At 45.0% G+C, this 23,348-nt stretch overlaps 1 protein-coding gene across 4 annotated transcripts in view; it reads left to right on the forward strand.

Moving 5' to 3' along the window:
• Positions 1-23,348, forward strand: part of SERPINB9 (serpin family B member 9) — a 47,611-nt gene that overhangs the window by 16,719 nt on the left and 7,544 nt on the right. Inside the window, exons 1-2 of one of the 4 annotated variants that reach the window (XM_011216771.3) lie at positions 17,888-18,064; positions 20,970-21,147. In XM_011216771.3, the coding sequence (XP_011215073.1) occupies positions 20,980-21,147 (168 nt within the window). In that variant the 5' untranslated portion in view covers positions 17,888-18,064; positions 20,970-20,979. Of the gene's footprint in view, positions 1-17,887; positions 18,065-18,187; positions 18,787-20,969; positions 21,148-23,348 lie in introns of those variants that run through there. The other 3 variants (XM_034660410.1, XM_034660409.1, XM_034660408.1) reach the window with 3 other exon arrangements.

Below are 23,348 nucleotides of genomic sequence, written 5' to 3' on the forward strand. Positions count from 1 at the left end.
GCTCTGCAAACGATACCACTATTGTACTTGCTTGTTGACGTTTTTGCACATTGTTTGAGACAAAATAATTTGTCCTGGTTTGGGCTGATCTGTATTTAGAGTGGCCTTCACACTTTTTTTTTTTTTTAATGTGAGACACTCCCTCTTAAACAACTATTTTCAGAGGAAGCTTCCCATAAAACATCTAACAGTGGAGATGCTCTTATTGAAACTGTGATCTCCCGACTCCTCAGTCTCACCCACCCGGCTCTACTCTCCGGCTGTGCCCCTAAGAGACTCACAAGACTTTTCCTAAGGCTTAATGGAGCACGTTTTCAAAACTGCAGAGTGAGGCACTTTGCAGCCCCCTAGGAAACAGGAAGGCGACAGATCAGGTGATGACCCATCTGCTTGTGAACATGAGTCTGTAACATTATGGTGGTTCCTGAAAAAATTAAACACAGAGTAGCATATGGTCCGGCAATTTCACTTCTGGATATTTACCCCAAAGAAGCAAAAGCAGGGACTCAGATATGTGGACACCCATGTTCATAGCAGCGTTGTCCGTAACAGCCGAAGGTAGAAGCACCCCGAGTGTTCATAGACGGATGAATGGGTGCACAGAGTGTGGCGTCTGCATACAGCAGGGTATCAGTCGGCCTGAGAAGGGAAGGAACTTCTTTTTTTTTTTTTTTAAAGATTTTATTTATTCGACAGAGATAGAGACAGCCAGCGAGAGAGGGAACACAAGCAGGGGGAGTGGGAGAGGAAGAAGCAGGCTCATAGCGGAGGAGCCTGATGTGGGGCTCGATCCCATAACACCGGGATCACGCCCTGAGCCGAAGGCAGACGCTCAACCGCTGTGCCACCCAGGCGCCCCAAGGGAAGGAACTTCTGATGCATGCCACGATAGGGATGAACCTTAAAGATGTTATGCTCAGTGAAATAAGCCAGTTATGAAAGGAAATGTATGATTCTGCTTTTCTAAGATTCCTAGAATAGTTTAATTCAGAGACAGAAAGTGGAAGGGTGGCTGCCAGGGGCTGGGGAGATGGGAAAGGAACGGGGGGTTAGTGTTTAATGGGTACAGAGTTTTAGTTTTGCAAAATCAGAGGAGCTCTGTGGACGGACGGTGTTGATGGTAGTACAACAGTGTGGATATACTCAATGTCAGTCCCTCAAATTGCACACTTAACTACCGGTAAGACGGTAAGCTTCGTTACGTGTATTTTACTATAATTGAAAAAAAATTTTTAAACCTCAAATCTATAGACGATGATCCTTATCTCTGGGTGGAGTTTTCAGTAACTTTATTTTGCTTTTTCCATTTTCCTAAACTGGAAACTATATTTCTTACGTGGTTTTAAAATTTTTGAGTAAAAACATACATACATGTAAAAAAAAGGATAAAATAAGAAAAAAAAAAAAACAACCCCAGATTGCAGGGCTACGGGATTATGGATGATTTGTCCCTTTATTTCCCAAAATGTTTTCAATCCTAACAGCAAAGCAGCCGAGGGAAACAGGTGTGCTGATGAACTTCCATACTGTATTGAGTAGCAGTCCAGCCAAAAACAGCCCCTCTTATTAAATAAGGTTTACTGAAGCCTTATAATAATTTGTTAAACTTATAATAAGAATAGTAATCTATACTAACTTTCAATTTAGTAATGAAGCTTCTCTTGGAGGGCATCTTTTCCTCTCTTTTCCTTCTCCTGTGTGCACGTGCAGGAATCCTGCTGCTCCTTTCCTGAGAGAGTCATACAGTTGCCGGGCGATGTAGCAGCTGGACCCAGAAGAATGTCTCTAGTGCAAAATGCCCACCGAACTGTGCTAGACTCATATTTGCTGTCTGCGCCATGTGCCCTCTGGACCCCTCCTTGGCCCCGTGTCAGCCACGGTAGTGGAAAAATGGTGTATCTCATTGGAGTCCCCCTGTTTCACAGTAAAATTTGTCTTTTCTACATTGCTCACATTTTAGATCAGACTGTCACAAGCCAACCCTCCAAGACTGGTGAATTCTGCCCAGCTGTTTTCACAAGGCATGGTGACCAAAATTTTGTTTCTATTTAGAGAGAATTACATTATTTATATTATTTACTCATAGACCATCATTTACAAATTAGATTAGAGACACGCCAGACAGAGAGAATGAGCAACAATGGCAGGAGGTGGGTCGGGGGACCGTTGGGTGATGATTCAGGTTCTGGAATCAACTGCCTCCATCCGTCATGGCTGCCTGTGGCCTCTGGCAGAAGCGCTAAGGCACCGACCTCAGCGTGCTGCCGTGAATGAGAGGATGCATGTCAAGTACTCCAGCAGGGCCCAGCACAAAGAAGTTGGCCATTATTGGTGAGGACACAGGAAGCAGGTCCTGGAGTGTGTCTGCGACCCTGTGGCGGTCCTGTTGCTCATGGTCAGCCATCATGAGCCCAGGAAGCCAGGACTGGCTGCCTTGTGAACAAACCAGTGTATTTTTTCCCTATTGTTGCTGTAACAAATTACCATAAACTTCGTGGCTGACAACAACTGAAGTTTGTCATTGCACAGTTCTGCAGCTCAGAAGGCTGAAACAGGTCAGCAGGGCTGCTTCCTTCTGGACCATCCAGGGGAGATTTTTTTTGCCTTTTCCGGCTCCTAAGAAGCTGCCTACATTCGTTGGTTGATGGCCCCGCGTTGGTCTGGCCTTTACATCTGTCCTCATTTCTCTGACTCTGACCTGCCTGCTTCTCTCTCGTGTTTCCATGGAGCCCATCCAGATAATTCAGGATAATCTCCCCATCTGAAGGTCCTTAACTTGATCGGATCTCCAAAGTCTCTTTTACCATGTAAGGTGACACAGTCACAGTGTTTGGGGATTAGGATGTGGACATCTTGGGGGGCCATTATTCTGCTGACCACACCCAGTGTCCACCAACAGAGGTAGTAATGACAAGGTGACTAAAAAAGGACTTGATGTGCTTCTGGGTTATGCTTTAGATCTCGACTTTCCCTGATGATCCTTTAGGTCACAGACTTGTTTGTGTTGCAAATGGTACTTTGGCCGTTGAGCTCATTAAGAATGTGGGGAAAGTCCGGAATTGTGGACTATACTACCACTTTCGGTTTCCTTTTTCAACCTTCCTTTGGCTATTTGGGGGCTTTTCTGCAAAACCAAAAGACAACCTTCAGAACAGGAGAAGATATTTGCAAATAATATATCAGATAAAGGGCTAGTATCCAGGATCTATAAAGAACTTATGAAACTCAACACCCAAACAACAAATAATCCAGTCAGGAAATGGGCAGAAGACATCAGCCGACATTTCTCCAAAGAAGACATACAAATGGACAACAGACACATGAGAAATGCTCAACATCACTCGGCAACAGGGAAATACGAATCAAAACCACACTGAGATACCACCTCACACCAGACAGAATGGTGAAAATTAACAAGTCGGGAAACAAGAGATGTTGGTGAGGATACAGAGAAAGGGGAACCCTCTTACACTGTTGGTGGGAATGCAAGCCGGTGCAGCCACTCTGGGAAACAGTATGGAGGTTCCCCAAAAAGTTGAAAATAGAGCTACCCTATGACCCAGCGATTACACTGCTAGTGCAATTGTATCCAAAGGATACAAAAGTGCTGATCTGAAGGGACACCTGCACCCAATGTTAATAGCAGCAATGTCCACAGTAGCCAAACTGTGGAAAAAGCCCAGATGTCCATCAACAGATAAATGGATAAAGAAGATGTAATTAATATATATATATGTGTGTGTGTATATATATATTACACACACTCATATATATAATGGAATATTATTCAGCTATCAAAAAATGAAATCTTGCCATTTGCAATGGCGTGGATGGAACTAGAAGGTATTATGCTAAGTGAAATAAGTCAATCAGAGAAAGACAATTATCATATGATCTCACTCATATGTGGAATTTAAGAAACAAAACAGGATCATAGGGGAAGGAAGGGAAAAAGAAAATAAGATGAAATCAGAGAGGGAGACAAGCCATAAGAGACCCTTAACTCTAGGAAACAAACTGAGAATCACTGGAGGAGAGGTGGGTGGGGGGATGGGGTAACCGGGTGATGGGCATTAAGGAGGGCACTTGATGGAATGAGTGCTGGGTGTGATATGCAATTGATGAATCACTGAACTCTACTCTGAAACTAATAATACACTGTATGTTACTTAATTTAATTTAAATGAAATGAGATGAAATTTTAAAAAAGGAATGTGGGGGAGAAAAGGAGAACTCAGGACAAGTGTTTTTCTTGGCCCTGAGCATCTCCTTTGCCCTGACTATGGTCTTCATGGCAACAAAAGGAAATACTGCTGCCCAGATGGCCCAGATGTGCGTGCTTGTCACACAGGAAGAGCAAGGCCACGCTTTTTTCCCTGCAATTCCAAAGAGCTGATCTTTTCACACCTTCACACCAGCTGATGAAAACCAGTGTGGCTCTTTCGTAGCAGGAGAGGCACCATGGTGATGGAGAAAGGGCAGACATGGGTAGAAAGGTGAACTGTATAGGAGAGAGAATCTCTGATAGTGTTCATGGGGGGAAATCAAGTGAATAAGATCTTTTATCCAGACAAAAGTATCAGTATATTATAGCAAAATTGCATCTTTGATGAGTAGGCTAAAACTACAATTCTATTTCACAAAAAGGCAAAGGATTTCAATTTTGTTTTATTTAAAACATTTGTTAAAAATGTTATTTAAAATTGAAATGCAGGGGCACCTGGGTAGCGTAGTCGTTAAGCATCTGCCTTTGGCTCGGGGCGTGATCCTGGTGTTCTGGGATCGAGCCCCGCATCAGGCTCCTCCGCTGGGAGCCTGCTTCTTCCTCTCTCACTCCCCCTGCTTGTGTTCCCTCTCTCGCTGGCTGTCTCTCTCTCTGTCAAATAAATAAATAAAATCTTTAAAAAAATAAAAAATAAAAAAAATAAAATTGAAATGCAGTTGTCTGATAGTGAAAGAATACAACACAAATGAGAGAACTTATACCTTCTGGAGTCCTTTAGAGGGAACACATAACCTTCTCCAAAGTGGGTTATATGTGACCTTCTGTACTAATGAAATAGTGGGTAATGCTTTCAGGAAGTAGTTCTTAGGGGCGCCTGGGTGGCACAGCGGTTAAGCGTCTGCCTTCGGCTCAGGGCGTGATCCTGGCGTTACGGGATCCGAGCCCCACGTCAGGCTCCTCTGCTGGGAGCCTGCTTCTTCCTCTCCCACTCCCCCTGCTTGTGTCCCCTCTCTCACTGACTGTCTCTATCTCTGNAAAAAAAAAAAAAATTTAAAAAAAAAAAAAAAAAAAAAAAGGAAGTAGTTCTTAGCCTCTTTGTGTTTTGGGTTTCTATGATGATCTGATGATAGTGTCCCAGAGCATTGCCATATGCCTAACATTTTGCCCGTAATATCAGGGGGTTATAGGAACACTCCCCCGCAATGCAGCAATGAACTTCAGTTGGGGTTACCCTGAGGTTCCTTCTTCTTCTTCACTGGAGGAGGGAGTCTTTGGGCTGTGGTGGGAGATACAGGAACAACCTTAGTTTCCATTCTGATTTGACATTTAATCATAATTTGGTCTGGAGAACTTCTGTAAAATTGCTGGTGAGACATTTTCGTTTTTATGTCTGCTCTTTTTCATGTTCCCTGAGGTCATGCTAGATTCAATCCCCAAAACTTATTTTTTCCTTTCTTTCTGCCTCCTGTTATCATACTTTTCTGATAGGAATACATTTGCTACATTGGTTTCCATCCGGGAGCAATGGCGTCCCCTTGGAAGACCCGTGGCAGCATCTGGAGTCGCTTGGGTTGTCATAATGGAAGAAGCGCTACTGGTACCTAGTAGGTGGAGGCCATGAATGCTGCTAGACATCCTAAAGTGCACAGAGAGCCCCCACAACCAAGGATCATCTGATCCCAAATGTCAATAATGATGTGGTCGAGAAAGCCCGTGCTAGACCATTAAGTCAAACTCCTTTTCCTGTAGGAACCCACATGATCTTCAGTACAGAGATTTGTTTCGAGGTCACTAGAAGGCAATTAGAAGGCAATGTTCAAAGTGGTTGGTGGTGTTCTCTGTTAACAGACACTTGGCAACAAAGATGGAGATGTTCACCAAGGTGTCCACTCACTGCTCAATGGCATTAACCAATGTGGCAAGCAGTGCTTTCTCAGAACTGCTGACAGCCTTTGGAGAGAAAATGTGTAATTTCCTTTCAGTAAGTTCACACACTGGATGAAAGGAAAATAAAAGAGGCACTACAGAAGAACAGAGGATGAAGTACAGACCTTCCTTGACTTACCGCGCAGTTATGCCCCATAAACCCATCGTCAAGTGAAAATAGCCAGAGTTGAAAGTGCATTTAATATACCTGACCTATCAAACGTTGTAGCTTAGTCTAGCCTGCCTTAAAAGTGCTCAGAATACCCTGTGCTTAGCCCACAATTACGCAAAATCATCTAACACAAAGCCTATTTTAGTGTTGATGATTTCATGTAATTTATTAAAAAGTGTACTGAAAGTGAAAAACAGACCGTTAGTATGGGTACAGCGTGGTTATCAGCTATGGGTTGTTGACCCTGGTGGTCGCATGGCTGCCTGGGAACTGTGGGTGCCACCCAGCATCGTGGGAGAGGATCGTCCCATGTATTGCTAGCCTTGAAAAACTCAAAATTCAAAGAACAGTTTCTACTGAATGCATGTCACTTTCTTACTATTGTAAAGTAAAAAAAAAAAAATCGTAAGCCGAAGCATAGTAATTTGGGGACCCTCTGTATAACTTTACTGCCTTAAAAACGTGCTTAGAAATACACCTCTGTAATTATAATTTTGAATTGTAATATTACTTCTGAATTATGTTGTTGCCACCATTCTCAGTACGTCCCTCCCGCGCCCAAATCCGCTCCTCCCCCTTGACTCCCTGCTCCGCGCAGTGCCGTCGCAGGCAGAAGCTCAGCCATCCTGACTTCTCCCCAGTCTTACTTCTGCTGGCTGGGCTGGTTCCAGAGTCTCACTGTATCTTCTACTGTATTTTTTTAGTTGCTGCTGAACTGGTCCTCCAAGTCCAGCCTGGTTCTTTCCTTTGTCTCACAAATCCACAGTACTGACTGTCTTTCTAAATAAAAATCTTATTGTCAAACTGAGACTTTAAATCTGGGTAGCTTCTACAAAATTCCTTAGTCCAGAAAAACCCTTTCTAAATGCAATAAGTGAAGCAAAATAAACAAATAAACAAACAGAACTACCACGTAATATACCAGGTGATGTCACTGTGAGATTCATAAACTGATGGAGTGATCCTGGCCATCTCACTGGTTGGCAGTGCCAAGCATTCTTCTGTAAGTCACAAATATGGTGCCATCCCATGGAGGTTGCCTGCTCTGAGCTTCAATCTCCCTGGGGAAGATCCTGATCCTTTGGCTGGCTGGGTCTTCCTGGATAAGCACTGTTCATTCTAGGAAACATCTGATTGGTTAATTGATGTTCATTTTTGAACATCAGCCCTATCTTTCCATGTTGGAGAATACTGGGGACACAGGGAATCACCCATCACTCTCCTTGGTTGCTTGGCTTCTCTTCCACTCTACTTCCTCTTCTATAAAAGCTGAAATATTTGAAAACACGTGATGAACGGGGGATGGGAGCCAATGGCCAAGCTCTTTATAACTGAAACCAAATAATCATGGGAAAGTTGTCTCTATTTTTTAGTGTATTGGGTACAGGTCCTTCTCTGTTTGGTCTCAAACTTATTTTTCAGTGATCATTCCCCACCAGTGCATTCTCCCTAACCCCTACCCTGACACACACACACACACACACACGCACACACATCCTCCAAACCTATCCCAATCCATTCCCAGAAGACCATGCTTGCTCTCTGTTCTCTTGTTGCTGTGACGATCCAGATGTGAAATGCTGGTTCCCTCTTTGTGCCGTTGGAGAGCTATAATATTCGTAAATGATCACACCCCACTATGAAGTGTCTCAGTCATTCAACAGATACGTTACAGACACTGTGGTTGATACTATAGACACAAAAACGAGTCTAGGAGAGTGAGGCCATCCTAAGGCTTACAGTCTAGTGAGAGAGACAGAAAAGTCAATGGAGTCTATATGGAGTGTAAATGGGGACAGGGATGTTCTTGGGGTTTGGGGAGCATGGCTGCCGCCATCTGTTTTCTCATAACACCATGAAAGTACCCCTCTGTACTTTCGGCCTCTGTCATCAGACCATAAGTCACCTCAGGTCAGATAGTGTGTCTTCAGCTTGGTGCCAAGAACCTAGCAGAGTGACAGGAAGATAGATGTTGGTTTAACTTTTTTTGTTAATCTAATTAATGAATCTTGACATGCAGCGTGACTTGCGCAAGTATTTATAGTAGAAACATGTTAAGAGGGGAATTTTTTTTTAAGTTGTGGAAACTCTTGCAGAATAGAGCCAAACTCAGTGTTTGCTCTCTGTAAGGAATTCTGTCAGAGTTCCCTCAGGCAGAGCTGGAGGCAGGAAAGACAAGGAAACTGGGTCACACAGTGGTGGTATGAGACTCCTTTGGGAGTCTTCAAGTCAGTAAGGCAAGAGGGACTGAGCCTGGCTGGAGTGTGATCTCCTTGGGGTTAGCACCCTGACCCAGTCATCAGAGGCCTATCTGTGTGTGCTTGACGTAGGGTTTTGGGCCAGCAACACACTTCCGTGATTTGTCTTGGGCCTATTAGGGCATGAAATAGTGATTTTCAAAAAATACTTAAACCTCCTCCCTTCTGAACACGGGAAAATTCCTGAAAAATGCTTCCTCTTTGGGGTCCTGTTTATCTTTTATGTGGGAGAATCCTTAAAAGTCACTCAGACAGGGAAATATTTTTCAGATACTGCTCCTTTCTTAAAGCAATAAGATGGGAAAGATTCTGATCGAAAAAGATAAAAGGTTATTTCAAAACCTCTCAATTCTTGGGGCACCTGAGTGGCTCAGTCCACTGGGCATCCAACTCTTTTTTTTTTTTAAAGATTTTATTTATTTATTCGACAGAGAGAGAGACAGCCAGCGAGAGAGGGAACACAAGCAGGGGGGAGTGGGAGAGGAAGAAGCAGGCTCATAGTGGAAGAGCCTGGTGGGGCTCGATCCCAGATCGCTGGGATCATGCCCTGAGCTGAAGGCAGACGCTTAACCGCTGTGCCACCCAGGCGCCCCATGGGCATCCAACTCTTGATTTCGGCTCGAGTCATGATCTCAGGGTCCTGGAACGAGCCCCATGTCAGGCTCTGAGGTCAGTGGAGAGTTTGCCTGAGGGTTCTCTCTTGCCCATCTAAAATAAATAAATCCTAAAAAAAAAAAAAACAACAACAAAAACCAGCAACCCCTCTCAATTCTTAATCTATTGCTGAATGAATGGATTTCATGTTCCCTTTGTATCTTCTACTGGGAGGAAGGGAGAAAAAGCCTAAACCGTGTTTGTAGTGAGAGTTCTGTTTTTTCATCCTTGGTCAAATCCAGCTTCCGTCCTTGGTGATATGATATGGATTGGAGGTAAATCGCCTCTAAGCCCTGGAGCCCAGGGGCAGCCAGCACGTGTGTGTGTCGTGCTATCTTGCTCTACGTTCACTCAGACACCTTCTTGCAACGTGGGTGACAAGGATGCCTGTTTGTTGTCTGCAAGTTCATGGCTCTACAATTCCAAGCTCAAGAAACAGTGTTACTGGATGTTAAGGCTGACTTTAAACCCTTCCTCCACTCCCTTTTGAATGGGATGGTGGGTGGGAGCTATAGCTTGGATCTGGCCTCCATCAACCGAATATGCATATCACTTAAAGATATAAAAGTATAAAATGTATTTGAATATGTTTTTAAGCTTTGTAGTTACATTTATATGACATAGTTGGGCAACTCTTCAGGATGAAAGGATCACTCCCTTTGGCCAACAACATCTTTTCTAACCAGAACCTTCTCCCCGAAGGCCTGAATATTAGTTGATAATCCTCTGAACTTGGAAGAATATTGTTTAATTAGAAGATCCATGGGGGTGTTTCTTTATTCAGCTTCCCAAAGAGGAACAAAACCGCAACTCCTTCCAAAACTAATATAGAAAGTTTAGGTCTCTTGGGGCGCCTGGGTGGCGCAGTCGTTGGGCGTCTGCCTTTGGCTCAGGGCGTGATCCCGGCGTTCTGGGATCCAGCCCCACGTCAGGCTCCTCTGCTGGGAGCCTGCTTCTTCCTCTCTCACTCCCCCTGCTTGTGTTCCCTCTCTCACTGGCTATCTCTGTCTGTCAGGTAAATAAATAAAAATCTTAAAAAAAAAAAAAAAAGTTTAGGTCTCTCTACATTTGCCAATCTAGTCTCTCTGCCCTGGTAATAGCTGGTCTGTGGGAACAAAAGCACTCTGTCCTCAACACTAAGATGTACCGATGACGATTTTATATGTATTTTATATGAAGAAGTAAAAACTCTCTTGTTTGTCCCCAAGAGGTTCTTCCAGTTAGATGTGTTATTTGGGGGGAAGGGGTAAGCTGTGTTCATATTTCAGTAATCTAATTTTGACTTCCTGTTTTTATGAGGAGAAAGAGATAGTATGTATGATATTTAAGCAAGCTAAATTTGAAACAGGGCATATAGACAGGTGGAAACCCCAGACCTGGGGTTGTCCTGTGCACAGGAGGACCTGATGTCATTCTGCTTCCTGATGACAATACTCATGTGGCCCACAGCAATGAGTCTGAGTATCGGTGGATTCCAGCCTCAGCTCATTTCTTTAAATCCATCCACTAGATAGCATTCCAGGAGTTTCCAACTTTGGGTTATCACGAGTAGTGCTGGATGAATAGCACTGCATGTCTTTTGGTGAACATGTCTTTTGGTGAATGCATTTCTCTCTTTCTTTTTTAAAGGATTCTCTACACCCAGCTTAGGGCTCAAACTCAGGACCGCAAGGTCAAGAGTCGGATGTTCTGAGCCAGCCAGGCACCCCCTCGTGTACGCATTTCTCTTGGGTATTCAAAGGTGGACTTGTTGGTAAGGACAAGTTTTGATGAAGCTAAGAAGAGAGTATGCCAAAAATATAAGGACATTATTCTTTATTCTGAAGGGAGGGGCCTGGTGAAAGCCCAATAATTATTGAACAAGAGTCTTGAAAGAGAGGGTAGGGATTGAGCCAGACCGTGTTTCTCAAACATTAATATGTATACGAATTATTAGAGGCTGAGTTGTGTTCCCCAAAATTCATATATCAAAGTCCTTACCCCCCTGTACTCAGAATGTGGCCATATGTAGAGACGGGGTCTTTAAAGAAGTGGTAAAAGTAAAAAGGAGATTTTTAGGGTGCGCCTTAACCCAATCTGACTGATGCCCTTATAAGAGGAGGAAGTTTGGACACGGATAGATACAGAGGAAGAGCCACGTGAAGACCCAGAAAGATCGCCATCTACGAGCCAACGAGAGAAGCCTCACAAGAAACGAAATCTGTTGCCACCTTGATCTTGGAGTTCAAGCTTCCAGAATTGTGAGTGAATAAATTTCCGCTGTTTAAGCGACGTGATCTGTGCTACTTGGTTATGGCTGCCTCAGCAATCTTGTTCGGGTGCAGTGTCTGTTCAGTAGGTCTGGGTGTGGCCTTCAAGTTTCTATTCCTAACAAGATTGCACATAATACAGATGCCACTGGTCCATGGGCCACACTTGGAGCAGCAAGGATCTGAAGTACAGGGGAGGAACTTACCTTCGACAGGAGGAGAGAGCTTTTTCTCTGACGGAAGGAAGAGAGTCCAGGAGGGCAAATAAACTCATAGGTAGGAGGCATAGGGTCAATGCTGCTAGCAAACTGGCTCAGCAAACCCAAAGGTGATGTGTACGTGTTGGGGTGGGGGGAGGTGGAAGCCCTGAATAGTAATGTTTGCTGGTTCCTGTGGGGTAAATGCTCCCACCACGGCTGACTTCCATTACCAAGAGTTTGACGACTGGCTTGCAAAATTCCTGGAAGTTTCAGAACGGCCTCTCGCCACAGGTAGTAGCCAGCTCCAGCTCACCACTGCCCAGGATGCTGAGGGGGGCCTGCCTGATTTCCCCGCCTTCTCTCATGGGACCAGAATGCGCTTCCTTTGTGGGGCCATGGATGAGATGTGTCTTGAAGAAAATGAGGAGAGACTGGGACTAGAGCTGATGTCCCATGAGCTGTCCTGAAGAGAAGCACCCACTGGGGCTCTAGGGGAGGGGAGGAGCAGATGCAAATGGAGGCCCCCTCTCTGTCCTTCCTTCCTTCCACACAGAATGAGTGACAGCTCCTGGGGTACCAGAAACTAACTCCGGGGCAGGCAGTTAGCTTGGCTTGTGAGGGCGAACAGGGATTCCTGAAGCGGCACTCCTCTAATTCCCATTTCCTTTCTCAGCTCACAGGAAGCACACCACCCTTCCTTGATTTCCTCCTCTTCCGCAGTCAGATGTCCACGCCGTGATCTTGGCCTCTCCCTTGCCAGACTGTCCTTTGACTTCCAGAATGTGTATAGCACAAATATAAATGTAACAATTGGTTATGAGAACTTTGACACTGAATATTTTATTTTATTTTTTTTTTATTTTTTTTTTTTTAAAGATTTTATTTATTTATTTGACAGAGATAGAGACAGCCAGCGAGAGAGGGAACACAAAGCAGGGGGAGTGGGAGAGGAAGAAGCAGGCTCACAGCAGAGGAGCCTGATGTGGGGCTCGATCCCATAACGCCAGGATCACGCCCTGAGCTGAAGGCAGACGCTTAACCGCTGTGCCACCCAGGCGCCCCTGACACTGAATATTTTAAATGAGTTTTGGGAAAATAGTTCCTTTTGAAAACCTCTGCTAGGGGGCACCTGGGTGGCTCAGTTGGTGAAGCGCCCGACTCTTGATTTTGGCTCAGGTCATGATCTCAGNAGCTGGTACATGCCAGGAGCTTCATCTTGAGTCTCTTTCTCCAATTATTGATTTTGGTAGAACTGACTCACTTGTTTCCCCCCCCCCCCCCCCCCCCGCCACATCCCACTCATGCTTTCTCTCTAAAATAAATTAATAAATCTTAAAAAAGAGAGAAAGAAAACCTCTGCTGGTCTCCGTTGTTCTCTGGCTGTTTTACTCTTGTGTCCCTAGGACAAGGAAAACATGAGAACTGGAGAAGAGTCTTGGTGTGTTGATAAGAAGAAAGCTCATATGCAAACTAAAGCCTCAGTGAGATAACATTATATGCATATTAGAATGGTTAAAATGAAGGGCACTGACCGTACTCATCTCACTGCCCCCCAGGACAAGCCGTGTATGTCAGTTCCCTTTGCTCAGTGAAACTGCGGCCTACCTACCGAGTTGGAGTGGCCTGCGTGTGTTCTCCAGTCTCTCCCTGATCTCTGAGCATGAGGCTGGTTTCAGATTACACCAGGGAAACTCCCAGGGGGGTTGAGAACCAACATCAGTACGCTAACAGAAGCCTATCATCATCTTTTCCCACAAGTAAGTCATCGGCTCTGCTAGCCCCTCCTTCCTATAAACCTTCCTCAAGGTAATGATCTTTCCGCATCATCGGTGTTGATATGCACACAGTTCCATTGTGCGATTGTGCGTATTTCTTGTGATCTGTTTACTCGTAGATGATTTGGGTAATTAAAATTATTTATATTATAGACTGCACTGTTTTGAATATCCTAATTAGTTGCTGACATCCTTAATATTCTAAAGGAAATCTTCCTAAACTGGTCTCCAAACTGATCTCCAAAAAGTACTGATCGACGCTTACACTTACGCTACCACTGACCCCTGCCTGACTTCTTCTTTATGACTTGGACTGAAGCATGGTCGCTCCTGGTTCAAATTCGGGTTCACAGCTCATCAGCCTGTTACCTGAGCCACTTACCATCTCTATCGCAGCTCTTATGAAAATATGTCAAGTTAGACTATGTTCCCTGTTAGACCACATCCATTTCAGGGGCTGTGCTTTCTAAAATGGATATGGAAAAAAAAATTAATCCACAGGACTGGAAAGCAGGCATCTACAAATTTTAATTTCTTTTTATCCTCTAAAAAATTATTTCACATGGAGCACTGGGTGTTACACGCAAACAACGAATCATGGAACACTACATCAAAAACTAAGGATGTACTGTATGGTGACTAACACGACATAATAAAAAATTTAAAAAAATAAAAAAATTATTTCACAACTTTATTAAGGTATAATGAATACAGTAAACTTCATACATTTGACATGTACAATTTGATAAGTTGTGATATTGGATGCACTGGTAAAACCATCATCCTAATCAAGATAATGGACATATCCATCACACCCTAAAGGTTCCTTTGTACCTTTTAATCTTTGTTTCTCTTCCCTCCTTGCTCCGTCCTACCCACATGCCCTCAGTCCTCAGGCACCCACCGCTCTGCTGCCTGCCACGATGCATTAGTTTGCATTTTATGGAACTTTATATAAATGGAATCACACAGCATGTACTTTTTGGGTACAGCTCCTATCACTCGGTACAATTATTCTGAGATTCATCCACGTGGTCGTGTGCATCAGTAGTTCATTTTTTGGAATTGTTAAGTTATATTCCTTTGCATGGATACATTACAATTGGCTTATCCATTCATCTGTTGTGATGTTGCAAAGATTTTAACTATTGCAAATAAAATTGCTATGAATATTCATTTGCAAAGTCTTTGTAGGAACATATGCTTTCATTTCCCTTCACATAGGAGTGTGGACTCGCTGGGTCACATGGCAGGTTTAATTTTTTAAGAAACTGCAAAGTTGTTTTCCAAAACGGTTATAGCGTTTAACATTCCCAGTAGATCAAATGAGAATTCCAGATACTCTGTCTCCTCGTCAACACTTGGTATGGTCAGTGTCGTTAATTTTAACCATTCTAATATGTGCATAATGTGTATCTCACTGAGGCTTTAGTTTGCATTTCCATAATGAGTAGTGACGTGGAGCATTTTTTCCTGCGTCCATTTGCAATCCATATATGTTCTCTGGTGAAATACCTTTTAAAATCTCTCACCTATTTTTTTTGATTTGTGGGGAGAGGGTATTTGCTTATTGTATTTTGAGCATTCTCATAGACACCAAGTCCTTAATTAGATACATGATTTGCAAATATTTTCATTCAGCTTGTGGCTTGAGTTTTCATTTTGATAACAGTGCCTTTCAAAGAGGAGTTCTTAAGTTTAATGAAGTCCAATTTATTCAACTTTTTTGTTTCTGTATTGTGCTTTTTATCTATTTTGCTGAAGCCAAGGTCACAGGATCTCAGTTTCTTTTAGAAATATTATACTATAATATTTCACATTTTGGCTTATGATCCATTTTGAGCTCATTTTGCATCTGTTGAAAAGACCATTCTTTCTCCACTGATGTGTTTTTGCACCTTTTCCAAAAATCAATTGATCACATACACATGGCTCTATTTTTGGACTATATTTGATTCCACTGATCTAATGTCTTTCTTGATGCCACTACTACAACAGCTCCATTACTGCAGTTTAACAATAAGTTTTGAGGAAATGTTAGTCCTCCAATTTTATTCTTATTTTTTCTAAATTGTTTTGGCTATTTTGCGTACTTTGCATTTCCCTATAACTTTTACAATTAGACTCTGCTGGCCTCTGTGCTGTTGTTTTCATAGGTGTTATGAACCCTATGATACACTGTTATTATTTTTGTTAAAATCGTTATCCTTTAAAGACATTTAAGAAATAAGAAAAACAGTCTTGGGGCGCCTGGTTGGCACAGTCGTTAAGCGTCTGCCTTCGGCTCAGGGCGTGATCCCGGCGTTCTGGGATCGAGCCCCACGTCAGGCTCCTCCGCTGGGAGCCTGCTTCTTCCTCTCCCACTCCCCCTGCTTGGGTTCCCTCTCTCGCTGGCTGTCTCTCTCTGTCGAATAAATAAATAAAATCTTTAAAAAAAAAAAAAGAAAAATAGTCATATATATTTACCTGGTAGTTATCATTTCCAGTGCTCTTCTTCCTTTGGTTATTTATTTCTTTAACATTTTTAGTCTGCCTGCCTGAAGGAATTACTTCAAAACTTCTTAAAGTGCAAGGTTGGTTGGTGGTGAAAACATTCGGGTTTTGTATGTCTGAGAAAGTCTTTATTTCACCTTCATTTTTGAAAAATATTTTTGAAAGGTACAGAGTTCTTGGCTGATTGTTTCTTTTTCTTGCAGTACTTGAAAACTGTTTCTCCACTGTTATTCTTGCTTGCATTATTGCCAAAGAAAAATTTGATTTCCTCTTCATCTCTGTTTTTATATACCTTTTTCTTTGATCACTTTTAAGATATTCTTTTTTTCACTGGTTTTGAGCAGTTGTATTATGCAGTATGATGATGAATTTAATAAAAACTTACAGTGTTAAAACTCAACAATAAAAAGATAAATAACCTAATTTGAAAATGAACAAAGTATTTGAATTGATTTTTCTCTGAAGAAGATAGACAAAGAGCCTGTAAGCACATGAAAAAAATAAAAGATGCTCACCATCATTAGCCGTCAGGGAAATACAACTCGAAGCCACAATGAGACATCACTTCACACCCACTCTGATGGCTAAAATTTAAAAAAGAGATGTCAAGAAATTGAGACCCACACACAATGATGGTGGTAAAATTGTGCCCCTGCTTTGAAAAATATTTTGACATTTCCTCCGAAAGTTAAATATAGACTTACTATATGATTTAACAATTCCACTCCAGGTGTACTCAAGAGAAATGAGAACATATGTCTACATAAAACCTTATATGTGAATGTTCATAGTAGCACTATTCATAAGAGACAAAAGAGGGAAACAACCCAAATGTCTACCAATGAATGAGTGAATAATCAAAATGGATATATATGTGTACGCACTCAATATTATTATATTATCAGTCATAAGAAGAAATGAAATACAGATAATTATTACCTTGAACCAGAAAGATCAACCTTGAGGACACTGTGCTAAGTGAAAGAAGTCACAAAAGACTATATTATGTATGGGGCGCCTGGGTGGCACAGCGGTTAAGCGTCTGCCTTCGGCTCAGGGCGTGATCCCGGCGTTCTGGGATCGAGCCCCACATCAGGCTCCTCCGCTGTGAGCCTGCGTCTTCCTCTCTCACTCCCCCTGCTTGTGTTCCCTCTCTCGCTGGCTGTCTCTATCTCTGTTGAATAAATAAATAAAATCTTAAAAAAAAAAAAAAAGACTATATTATGTATGAGTCTGTCTATGTGAAACGCCCACAATAGGCTAATCTAGGCAGGATGGATTAATGGTTGCCAGGGGCTGGAGGAGGAGGGAATGGAGAATAATTGCTAATGGACACGGTGTTTCTTTTTGAGGTGAAACAATGTTCCGGAGTTAGTGGTGATAGTTGTACAACTTTGTGAACAGACTAAACCTCACTGAACTGTATACTTTTTCTTTTAAAACAAGCATTTTTAAAGATTTTTTTTTTATTTGAGAGAGAGAGACAGACAGAGAGAGAGAGAGCATGAGCAGGGGCGAGGAGCAGAGGGGAGCTAAACTCGGGGCTCCATCCTAGGACCCTGAGCTGAAGGCAGATGCTTAACTGACGGAGCCACCCAGGTGCCCCTGAATTGTATATTTTTAAAGGGTGAATATTATGGTGCGCTACTCATAGCTCAATAAAGCTGTTGTTGTTGTTGTTGTTATTATTATTATTTTTAAAGGGAGCCACCTGCTCTCAGAGTCACGTAGGTGCAGGGGTTATCCCCTAAGAGTGTGTGCCTCCCTGATTACATTTAGTTGCCTGGCTTGCCTCCCTCTAATTTAGACCCTCAGGAAAATGCACTAATTCAGGTTTATTTGAAATAAGAAGATAAATCTGCGGAAGGACAGGGCTTCTGGGAAAACCTCTGGGCTTCAGAAAGTCATCTGACCTCTTCCTCTGGACATCGTCACATCAACAAGAAATGCTTTTAAATGCCGAGGCCTGGGGTCACCAGCCTGAAGGTGAAGCTGCTCCGTGAGGGATCCCTGACGACGTTCTGAGCTGATCAGTCATCCGCGCGTCCACTCTGCCGCAGAAGCCCCATTCCCTGCGCCAGTCTGACTCTGTCTGTCCCCATCACTTTGCAGGTAGGCGGTGGAGCGGCTTACACCCCAGCTCCATCCAGTAGTGGGAAAGGGCTCAGGTACTGGAAGTTAGGACGCTCGGCTTTCATGTCTGGGTTCAGGGCGGCGAATTAGTGTGGGACCTTGAACAGCTACTAAAATACAAAATAATGGCGCATCTTTCATCTGCGTACGATAGGAGGTGTGGCATAAAGATCCACAGCCCTTCCTACTCTCCGTGAGAGTCGGTCACTCCACCTTTGCTTCTGGAAGTAGAAAAGCCAGGGCTTCTGCGTTCTTTTCGCGTCCTGCCCCAGCCCCCGGGTTTTTCTCCACCTGGTCGCGCGCACAGCGGTCACAGCCCGGTCGCCCGCCAGTTTGAAAACGCGTTTGCTTTCACAATCGGTTTCGGAGGCCTTAGATAGACCGCGGCCCTTGCAGCCCTTTAGATTGCAGGGTCCCACTCGCGGGGCGGGGCCAGGGGGGCCTGGGGGCGTCCGCGACCCCAGCCCCCGCCCACGCGGGGAGGGAGACCCGGCCTCTCGCCGCCCGGAGGCACCGCCCACGCGCCGCCCCAGCCGAGGCGGGAAGCCCAAAGGTGGTCTCCGGCCCTGGGGGCGGCAGAGTCCTGCGGGCGTCCGTCACCCGAGCGGGGACCTGCGGCGCAGCTGCAGAGCTCGGCCTAGAGTCTTCGGGATCCGGGCCCGGAGGGCGGCGACGGGAGGAGCGGCGCGGGGCCCGAGGTGGCAAGTGGGGGCGTTCCGGGGGCAGGGCGGGGGCGGCGGACCCGGAGAAGCCCCGCGCTCCGGCCGGGGGACAGGACGCGAGGACGCGAGCGCGATCGCTGTCCCAGCGAAGCCGAGCCGACCGGGCCCTCCCCCTGCTGCCAGAAAGAGACGTCGTCGCTTCGCCGCCGCTCGGTGGCGCAGCGGCTCGGCGGGCTCGGTGGCGCAGTTGCTCGGTGGCGCAGTTGCGGCTGGCCCCACACGCCCTGCCTCCCGGTCCCGCGAGCCCCAGCCGCTGGCCCTCCTCCAGGGTCTTCTCTCGGCTCTCCCCCCGCCTCCTCCCCGCCGCCTCGCCGCCCCGCAGCCGCATTGCCCCCGGCCCTGCTTCCTCGCCTCCTCTCTGTCCTAGGGGTCCGCGTCATGACCTCTTCCTACCTGCCCTCTCCTGCTACAGTCGCCAGTCTGCAGCTGCGAACTGCCGGCGCTTCTGATCCGTCCTCGTTCTTTCAGGCAGTCCCCCCAAAGTCACGGAGGCCTTGCCGTTTCCTGAGCTCTCTGGCAGGCCCTCGCCTGGCGGAGCTTCCCGTCCAGGGGGACCACACTGGGCCAAAGCGGGAATTCCAGGGCAGGGTGCCGGGGCCGCTGGGAGGGGGGCGCGGGTGAAGGGAGACCCGTCGAGGGGAAGCCGCTTGAGGCTGGGATGTTTGAGTGCAGAGGGAGGCGCGAGTGCCATTAATCCGAGTAGGGGGCCCGGAGTTCAAGGGTAAACGGTGTTTTCAAAGGCCCAGGGGTGACTTGGAGGGAATGAAAAGCAGGCAGGACGTCTAGAGGCGGAGGCAGGAGCCAGAGGAGGCCGGCAGGTGGAGGATAAGCCATTACATGACGTGAGCTTCAGCTCATCCACCGGGCCCTGGGAGGAGGGCTGAAAGGGTCCGCTTTCCTGTCAGAAGGGGCGTACTGGGTGGGGGGTGCTCTGTTCTGAGGCGGCGGCGGGGAGAGGAGCAGGTCCGGACCAGGTGCAGGATCAAGAGAAGTAGACAGGTTCGAGAGCCATGTGGGCCCCAGAAGGCAAGCCTTGGTGATGGGTGGCAGGGGATGAGGAGCAGCGGGAAGGAGTCAGGGAGGTCTCCCTGGGTGTGAGGCCCGCAGTTGGGTGAGCGAGGGTGTCATTTCCACCCTTAGCTAATTCCCTGCAGAAATGTGGGCTGGGGGATGGGAGCGGTGTGTGGTCAGACGACCTCCCCACCCACGCTTATGCGTCCCGCCTCTGTAGCTCCGTCGGTACTGGCCTCCCCATTCTCAGTGGCTTTGCTCTTTCTTGGACCCTCCTGTGTTCCTCCTTACCTCTCGGTGCTGGCGTTCCACTGCGGCTGCTCTTCGCCCTCTCATGCGCAGTCCACTCTAGTGGCTTTTTCTGAGTCTAACAAGTAAAATTCCCAAATCAGTGTTTCTGAGTTAGTAAAAAAATCGTGAAGCCAAAACACAGTCTCCTCCCCTCAGTTCCAAGGTCCCAAGGTCGCATGCTGCCTAGCGGCTAGCAACTCCGGCACTCTGGCACTGAGCTGGGTTATGGGATATCAGTAGGTAATTGGCCATGGGGGGCAGCAGGTGGGTGGCTGGTGAGGGCTGCTCAGTGGGAGAGCACGTTGGCTCTCCCTCCACTGCTGACCAGTTGATGAAAGGTCCTGGCCTCACAGCCAATATCATACCCAATGGTAGCCGGTCTCTATTCTCATCCCAGCATCTCAAATATTTCTCTGGAATCAGCTAATAGATGGGGAGACTGTGGTCTGTTGACTGTCGGAAGTTCTCTCCAAAAATGTATGGAAGAAAAAAGTATTTATGGAGAATATTGGGCTTCTCTGATCTCCGGGGGCTGAGTGCCGTGTGTGTGTGTGTGTGTGTGTGTGTGTGTGTGTGTGTGTGTGTGCGCGCGCCCGGGAGCCAGTGTTTTGCATTTTCCCCAAGGCTCTCAAGCTGCTTTGATCTTCTGCCAGCACCACATTCAGCTAATTATCTTAATATTTGGACTTAGTTTTTGGATGGAGAGCAACAGTAAATGGGTTTTCCTTCAACTTAAAATATTTATGAGCTTTATTATTAAAAAAAAAAAAACAACGTACAATTCCAAAATTGCCGTATGTGAGGCCAATAACGTTCGGGGGGTGTGTTGAAGCAGCTTTCTCTTTATGCTCTGGTTCCAGACCCTGCATCATGGATGCTCTTTCTGAAGCAAATGGCACCTTTGCCATCCAGCTTTTAAAGATACTGTGTCAAGACAACCCTTCACACAACGTGTTTTATTCTCCCGTGAGCATCTCCTCTGCCCTGGCCATGGTCTTCCTGGGGGCAAAAGGAAACACTGCTGCCCAGATGGCCCAGGTAAACCTGCCTGTCTACCTCAGGCTCCAGAACTGCCACAAAGCAGGATGGGAGGGGTGGCCAGTGTGTACACACACCTGTGCTTATTTCTGGCAGGTGGGGCTGCCTGGGGACCAAGACATAAAGGACAAGGCTGGGAGTCTCCTTCACTGAGCTATTTTGGGGGGCAAGTTCCCTAATTAATAATCTGGATAAGACTATCAAAATCTTGTCCTAGCACTATCTTTGTTTAGGAAATGATACTGAAATTATTTGGAAATCTAAGCAGCTAAGAGCTCTCATTTTTGGAGTAAAAGACTTCATAAGTATAATTATTTTTTGTTAAGGAAGGAAGGGGAGGTTAATATCTATTTCAAGTCATTAATATACCAACATGCCTTCCTAGCTCAGTAAGGGGATGGACAAAAATATGCAAAAGTTGGTTAAAAAAACCATATTTTTGTTGCATATACAGATGACATGTGGACTAGTTAAACAAACATTCAGCAAACATCTGAAAATGATGATGAATCTATCTCTGTCCTGAAAGGGTTTTATAGAGTGGGTAGGGGACACGTGCCCGAGATGAAACCTAGACACTTACCTCATGCCCCCCCCCCGCCCCCAATATCGGTATGTAAGTCAGTGTGGCCCTTGTTTCGATACAACTTTCTTTTCCCTTGAGATCCCTTTCTGGGGTGACTACTGATGTTGACCATTTTTCAGCTTGTGGTAGGAGGGATTGAGGGTTTAAGTGTAGAAGGGGGATTCTTTGGGCTTACTGAATTTTCTGTGTCTTAGGCTACCTGATGAACCCTCTGGGAGTTGTTTTTTGTTTTGTTTTGTTTTGTTTTTTGGAACTTCAAGATTGTCTGGTTACTTTGTATTCAGAGACATCAAAATTCCTTATCATCCGGTGCTCAGCGGGACAGGAATGGCAGTGAATATGCTAAGTCCACCTGGCTACTCATAGCACGAAGGGGGCTTCTTTCTGAGAACCAGCTTTCAGAGTCCGTGTGCACTGGCAGAGACTGAAAGTGATGTTTTCCCTACTGAGTGTGTTTCTGCCCATTTCTCCGTGAACTTTTCATGCTTTTAACTCTATGTGTTGTGTTTTTTTTTTTTCCTTTGTAAATCTTAGAAACAAATTTTCCCCTATATTGGCTGTATTTCATACTTATGTTTTCCTTGGGATGGAAGCTTTTGTAATAGCCCCTTTTCTGAACCCCTCTTATCCTTGTCATTCTTTCCTATTACTTACTTTTTCTATTTTCTTAAAGATTTACTTATTCATTTGAGAAAGAAAGAGAGAAAGAAAATTTTAATTTCAATTCAATTTAGTTAACATAAGCTAACTAGTTTCAGGGGTAGAATTTAGTGTCGGTTGCATATAACACCCAGTACTCATTCCATGAAGTGCCCTCCTTAACGCCCATCACCCAGTTACTCCATCCCCCCCCACTCCTCCAGCAACCCTCAGTTTGTTCCCTGTACTTAAGAGTATTTTATGGTTTGCCTCCCTCTCTGTTTTTATCTTATTTTGTTTTTCCTTCCCTTCCCCTATATTCATCTGTTTTATTTCTTAAATTCCACATATGAGTGAAATCATATGGTATTTGCCTTTCTCTGATTGACCTGTTTAACTTAGCGTAATACCTTTTAGTTCCAGCTATGTCATTACAAATGTAAAGAGTTCATTCTTTTTGAGGGCCAAGTAATATTCCATTGTACATATATACCACATCTTCTTTATCCATTCATCTGTCAGTGGACGTCTGGGCTCTTTCCATATTTTAGCTATTATGGACATTGCTGCTATAAACATTGGGGTGCAGGTACCCCTTCAAATCACTATGTTTATATCCTTTGAATAAATACCTAGTAGTACAATTGCTGGGTCATAGGCTAGCCCTATTTTCAACTTTTTGAGCAACCTCCATGGTGTTTTCCAGAGTGGCTACACCAGCTTGCATTCCCACCAACAGTGTAAGAGGGTTCTCCTTTCTCCACATCCTCTCTAACATCTGTTATCTCCTGACTTGTTAATTTCAGCCATTCTCACTGGTGTGAGATGATATCTCATTGTGGTTTTGATCTGTATTTCCCTGATGCTGAGTGGTGTTGAGCATTTTTTCATGTGTCTGGACCATTCGTATGTCTTCTTTGAAGATATGTCTGTTATGCCTTCTGCCCATTTCTTGACTGGATTATTTGGGTTTTGG

Source organism: Ailuropoda melanoleuca, chromosome 5 (assembly GCF_002007445.2).
Source record: "Ailuropoda melanoleuca isolate Jingjing chromosome 5, ASM200744v2, whole genome shotgun sequence".
NCBI classification, from domain to species: domain Eukaryota; kingdom Metazoa; phylum Chordata; class Mammalia; order Carnivora; family Ursidae; genus Ailuropoda; species Ailuropoda melanoleuca.